Consider the following 6,640-nt stretch of genomic DNA (forward strand, 5'->3'; position numbering starts at 1 on the left):
TAGGGCTGGGCTATATCATACCGTTCACGGTAATACCGGTGTAATTTTGGGCAACGATAAGAAAATGAAATATCGCGATAGAATATGGGTAAAACGCGAATGCGCAGCCCTATGTTTACATAGGCACATGGCGGCGACACAGAATGAGAAGAGCGAAAGTGGATCGTTGAATGAAACGGATGAACCAGAACTGGTTTGTAAAAATGCTGCAACTTCAGTGGTGTGGAACTGGTCTGGCTTTCATCCGTCAGATACACAACAAAGCACTATTTTTGGTAGCGCATGCTAGCGAGCCGTCGTTATTACCGTGTTGTTTGGAAAATATGGCACACTTAAAATCAATCCTTTGATTTTTCTGAAAATCGACAGTGCCCCTTATAATCCCGTGTGCCTTATGTATGAGTTCTGGTTGTGTTTACTGACCTCGAAATGAAAATCTGTCAAATGTTTCAGTACGACTTTGCTAAGCTACGAACCCGCACCGCTTGATGGATTGTCGGAGCATTACGGCTATTGTAGCCAGGCGCCTCGCGGAGTCATATGTACTGTGCTTCAAAATAATATTACCGTATTGTGTGTATAAGCTATTTTTAAGTTTTGTGGATATTCTACATGGTTATTCTGAGGATATGTCGGCCAGTTTCCACTGGAAATGCCTTTTGGTTAAACTGTCAGCAAGGAATTTGCATTTGCACTGTTACATTTTTATATAACTAATGCACATAAAAAACGGCTGCTTGTTTAAGTGAAAATACATTGATGGGTTTGTTGCACTAATAAAGTTGTGGAGTTGTAAAGTATTTTGTCTAGTGTCAATTATATTGTCAGTTATATCGTTATCGCAAATTTTCAAATGTATATCGTGATAAATATTTTTGGTCATATCGCCCTGCTCTACTCTGTATGTAATTGAGAAAAAACACAAAGGCAGTTTTGGGTCTTTGCATTTCATGATGCATGACCTATCTGGACTGCAGGCAGGCCACCTCAGCAGCTGGTCTTACTACTCAACCGTACTGCTACAATATGTGCAGAATGTGAATGACATTACAGTTCTTGAGTAAACAAAGCCGTCCCAGAAAGAAGGGAAAACCTGTGTGGCAGTAAATGCTTAAAAACCTGTTTATAACATTCATGTCACCTTCACTGATCTCCAAGTTACCAATGTCAGTGGTCATTGCAGGCTGTATGTTGACAAATTATCCAGATAGCAGCATTGCAGCATCCATGACTTCCAAATCAAAATTCCAAGTTTTCATTCATCCACCACAGTTTTTCCACTTTGACTTCAGTCCATCTTTTATGAGCTGGGATCCTGAGAAGCTGATAGCATTTCTGGATCTCTCACATTGTGTTTTAACTCACATTTGTAAATGCAGTTTTTGGTACGTCTCCCATAGCCCACGCAGATTTTTTTTTTTTTTTTTTTTTTTTTTTTTTTAAACTCAGAAGAGCATTTGATTTTAAATGCAGAGCCGCCCCAGGGCCCAAAAAAGAAAAATCAGGGCCGATAAATATTGGTTTTTGGCCTCGTGTGCAGGGATTTCTCTGGATTCTCTGAATCTGTTAATGATACCATGTACTACAGATAATGAGAAGCCTAAACTTTTACTTTGAGAAACATCCTAGTTAAACTGTTGCCCGTGCGGTCTTTTGCAGAGCGCTGAGCCTCTTCCCATCTTCTGACTGAAAAGCCTCACAGGGATGTTCTTTTTATACCCAATCATATTACAAACTAACCTAATTATTTCTGAGATGTTCTGCCAGAAACCTCCCTTCCTCCCCCCACAGTACACAGACTTTACAGTCTTTCGTGGCCCCAGTCTCAGTTTATCTGATCATTCATCTCGGTGCTATTTTCAATTACATTTCTATTTACATTTTTGCACACATGCTATTTTTCCTGAAAACAGCCAATACCGAATAGCACATCACAAACACTTTAGTTATCAAATCTGAGTCAGAGGCTCACTCATGTTGAGCAAACGTTTCAAAATAAGTTAAATAACAGTTTGCGAGGAGAAAGAAGAAACATGCACGACACTGGTTCAGTCTCTTAACCACATAGAGGAAGTCAACCAAATCCTCAAGCACTTAAAGCAACATTTTTCAATACAGAAAGTGGAAAATCCATTCTGCAAGCTAGAGCATATAGTCAGGACTGGATCATGTGACCCTGAATCCTCCCTTTGTTATGCTGCAATAGGTGTAGGCTGCTGGGGGATTCCCATGATGCATTGAGTATTTCTTCTTCAGTCACCTTTCTCCCACACCGTGTGTTAATAAACCTCTGCATTGAATCATTACAGTTATTAATCTCTGGCTCCCTTCCACAGCATGTATTTTGTCCCATCTTCCTCCCCTCACCCCAGCTGGTCGCGGCAGATAGCCTCCCTTCTCAGAGCCTGGTTCTGCTCGAGGTTTCTTCCTTCCCACTGTTACCAAAGGGCTTGCTCATAGGGAGTCATGACTGTTGTAGGGGCTACCTTACAATATAAAGTATGCACACAAAGCTTCCATTAAATGCATGTAAAATTATCCATCCATTCTCTTTCACTTATACTTATTAGGGTTGTGGGGAGGCTGGAGTCTATCCCAACTGCCATAGGGCGAGAGGTGGGCTACACTTTGGTCAGGTTGCGAGACGGTCACATGACTAACACAGACAGACAACCATTCAGACCTATGAGCAGTTAAGAATCACCACTTAACATAACCCCACTGACTGCATGTGTTTACAGTGTGGGAGGAAGCCAGAGTACGTGGAGAGAACCCACCTAGACACTGAGTGAGAAAAAAAAAAATCATTATCAAAGAATATGGGCAAAACTGAAGCAACACTTCCTTTATAATTTTGTTGACCTTGACTACAGGTTCACTCTTGCCCGTTTGTTTTCCTCTCTCTGCCGTCTTCATTGTGCTCACTTCTGTTCTCTCCGACTTTGTGCTGTTACCCAAAAGTTCAACTGTAACAGCGAAGCAGAACTTACAAACCAATGAAAGGCATAAACTGCTCCTCATTTATAACAATATTCAGACTGACTACAGGCTGCTACTGGACGTAAACTTCCTTTCGACTTGCTCTCACCTGGATCAGGAGCTGTACTGCAGACAAACAATGAAGCACAGAACCGGAATAGAAATCTTTAACAAACTAAAAAGTGAGCAAATAAAGTACATCAGCTCCTTTGCTGGTATATCACTAGTTGCCAGCAGACTAGTGGCTTGAAAAGCTAAAATTAGCAAATAATCTCTGGTGATTTAGACTACATTAGCTAAGCTAATCACTGATTTGTGTCATGAAATTACCCCTGCATATTCTTTCTGGTGCAGCAACTCAAGTCTTATCTAGAGTATTAATGACAAACCACACTGCTGAAGAAGCAACTCCTCTGTGAGAGACTGAATCATCATAACACCAAGAACACTGGGCAGTTTTCTTTAGGGGTGGTGTGATGAAATTGAGGGACACTTGAGCACCCCTAAAAAAAAAAAAAAGTCTGTACTCGCCTGTGTAAGATACCGATACCAGCATCAGCATCGATACCATCGATATTTCGATCTGCCCACCTCTACCATTCATGCATAACTCTACTACTACACTCTGTTTTATAGCTAGGTCTGTAAAAGATTTCCATCCTCATATGATTAAATACTTGAAATCGCAGGAATATTCAACTCAAAAATCACAAGTCAAAAAAGAGCAAACAAGTAAATCTTTACACTTGAGGACCTGTTCAGACATTATCGCAAACAAACAAAAACAAAGGCTGGCTGCTTATCTGTCCATCATCTAAGGGATTTATCAAGAAAATCCTTCTGCTCCAATAATCAAGAGTCTCATCATTCCTAGAATAAACGCTCCGTTCTTCGGGCTCAGAGTTCTTGAAGCCTAGAATGAGCCAATAGGCCAATTCCTGTTCTTGGAATAGTTTTCTCAGAATTCTCCCACTTCTCACTACTTCCAAGCCTCGAAGTAGAAAAACAGGCCAATAATGTCGAAAACGATATGATAACTTAAAGCTGGTGTTTAAGAGTGTGGGGACAGAGTTTGCACGGCTATTTTTACTTAAAGCAAACAACAAAGTACTGAAATATTTGAGAGAAACGCACTTCCTCCATCCTTAACTTGGAAAGTGCGGCGATATGTGCCTTAAAATGTGCTCGGATGGCACGGCATGAGCATGCATGACTCTTTACGCTGAGCCAAGTTTCTACTGTGTACATTTTGTCAAAGACCGGCCAGCGTTTCCGACTCTCGCGGCCAAGCAGTTTCCCGTCAATACACAGTATTTAACTACGACACACGAAACAAACATGCCCCCCTTCCCTTCCATTTTCTAGGGGGGCGATAAAGACAAGCTCGGCCTGTGCTGCAGCCCATCAGCTCAGCCGCTGACAGTGATGCAAAGAGGGCAGTAATGCGCCAGAAATCGATACAATATTTCCGCTCGGCATTCAGGACCGTTTCGGAGCACAGCCACCATTTGCGCACTCGCAGTACACAGGGCAAAAAAGCCTCCAGGTAGAGTCTCGAGACTGAAAGATTTTTATTTATTTATTTATTGTTAGCCAACATAACCCAGAAACGAAGAAGTGTAAAAGACACGGACTCTCAGGGCCTACCTGCTCTTCCTCCGCTGATAAAGTAGCTGCCATGATTCCCGTCAAATCTTTGACCACTTCTTTTTTTGTTTCCTTCCCGACACTGATCCGTTTCATACAGCAGAGGATGGCGGTGATGTCGGTGTGTCTGTCCCTCGTGTGAAAAAACGGGGTTTGGAGGAGGAGGTGGAAGAGGAGGGGGGGGGGGGGCGGGGGTTGTCCCTCTCGCTCACAAACTTGAAGGCATCTAAAAACGCCACAGTTTTCAGCCGAGTGTGTTTGCTTCTGATACCGCCTGCGATCGCGAAGCACGCGGGCCAATTAGCATAAATCTACCAGTCTACAAACTCGAGCGAGCCGCTGATGTGTCAGATTTCACCGAGAAGGAAATTAGAAATGGAAAAGGGAAGGAGGGGGGAAAAGCACGGCGCTCGGAACAGCCTAGACGAGGACTCGCTTCATTCAGCTCGGGTTCAGACCGTGTTCAGCACACGTCGGACTGCGGCTGCCCGCTGCCTCCTCCAAGCCATGTATCGCAAGTTTTGAAGCTGTGAACCTCGCCTTTATGCTGTGAGACGGTGACACGCGCACGACCCTGAGCACCGCGAGAGACAGCAGGCTTTTCTCTCTGCGTATTGCTGCGCCCCCCCTAGTGGATAAGTCGAGAACATGACGAAAGCACACTGACCTCCGCCTTCATTCATAAAAATAGAAAACTAACAGGGGAAAAAACGTCACTCTTAGCATCGGTTAAACATAAAAGGATGCTTTGCTTGAAAAAGAACACGTGAAAAGTGCGTTCAGTGATATGCATTATTATAATATGTTTCCTGTAAGTACAAAATTTGAACTCTGTTAATCTCAATTTAGCTAATTAAGTGAGTAGTTTTGACTAGGGAGGCTATATTTCAAGTGAAATTTATAGTTTTTCAGCATTTATCCTAAAGCACCTGGAACGTTTTATTTTTATATTACTACTACTAATTCTAGCAAGTTTGAATGAACATTTAATGTTTACTAGAGTTGGGCGGATCAATCCAAATATTTATAGTATCAATAGCAATGCTGGCTTTACTTTTTCTATCCTCTAAGTTGGGTATGGAGCCCACTGGTAAATTATTCTTTTGGAAATGGAAAAAAATAAACCTCAAACATACACTATGGTACATTTAAACCACATAAGTTTACCCAAAGCGGATAAGACACCTGTCTCTGTCACAGTTATGAACATGCATGAACAGGTTGAATGTGTGTTTTGTTGTATTAACTAAATATCGTGGAAAGTAATCACAACCCGTAAATAAGCTGCGTTTTTAGGTTAAATGTGTTTTGGTATCAGCGAGTCTGGCCCTGTATTTACTTACTTTCTAATATTTCTAAGGTAATGTAGGTAAAGAAGCAAAAGGTGTAAACGTACACTTTGTAACGTTTGTAACTTTGTAAACGTACACAGGTGTAAACGTCTAGCAGCAAGGCACTAGCTGACTGAAAATATATCTTTGCATGCTAGCTATATTTTCAGGTGAGGATGTAGGGCTATTTTTAAACATGTTAACTAAAAAATAGAATCTTAGTAACACACCTTGTTGAGTGTGAGGAGTTAGCTAAAACTGGCTATTTTATGTAAGAGCTAGTGCAATTAAATTGTTAGCTTAGCATATTTTAGCGTACAAGGTAGAGATTTGTTAGCCCACCTTCTCTCCTATGGTAAGAAAAAACAATAATTTGAAAGTCTGGAGGCACTGCTCATTTCTTTATATTTTGCTTCCAAGGGTGCACATTTTCTTTTTACGGAACCCCGCAGGGGACATGGGAGAAGAAAAAAAAATTAGGGAGAAAAAAAAAATTAAGACGGACTTTTGCGAGATCTCGCAAAACAAACTCGGGATCTCGCAATACTTTTGCGAGATCTCGCAAATATACTCGCAAATATACTCGCAATATACTTTATAAATTCCTCATATTCCATGGATGTTCTCACATAATTCAATAAACTGCTCCACCTAGTCCCCATTTTTCTTGCAAAATATAAAGA

The 6,640-nt window shown here is 41.5% G+C and overlaps 1 protein-coding gene across 1 annotated transcript in view; it reads right to left on the minus strand.

Annotated features, from left to right (window-relative positions):
• ptpn9a (protein tyrosine phosphatase non-receptor type 9a) overlaps positions 1-5,243 on the minus strand; it is a 27,918-nt gene extending 22,675 nt beyond the window's left edge. Inside the window, exon 1 of the mRNA XM_014336590.2 lies at positions 4,627-5,243. Coding sequence (XP_014192076.1) covers positions 4,627-4,722 — 96 coding nt within the window. The 5' untranslated portion in view covers positions 4,723-5,243. The remainder of the gene's footprint in view (positions 1-4,626) is intronic.
• Between the last annotated feature and the right edge of the window lie 1,397 nt (positions 5,244-6,640).

Source organism: Haplochromis burtoni, unplaced genomic scaffold (genome assembly GCF_018398535.1).
Source record: "Haplochromis burtoni strain Fernald_Lab_line unplaced genomic scaffold, NCSU_Asbu1 Contig_145, whole genome shotgun sequence".
NCBI lineage: Eukaryota > Metazoa > Chordata > Actinopteri > Cichliformes > Cichlidae > Haplochromis > Haplochromis burtoni.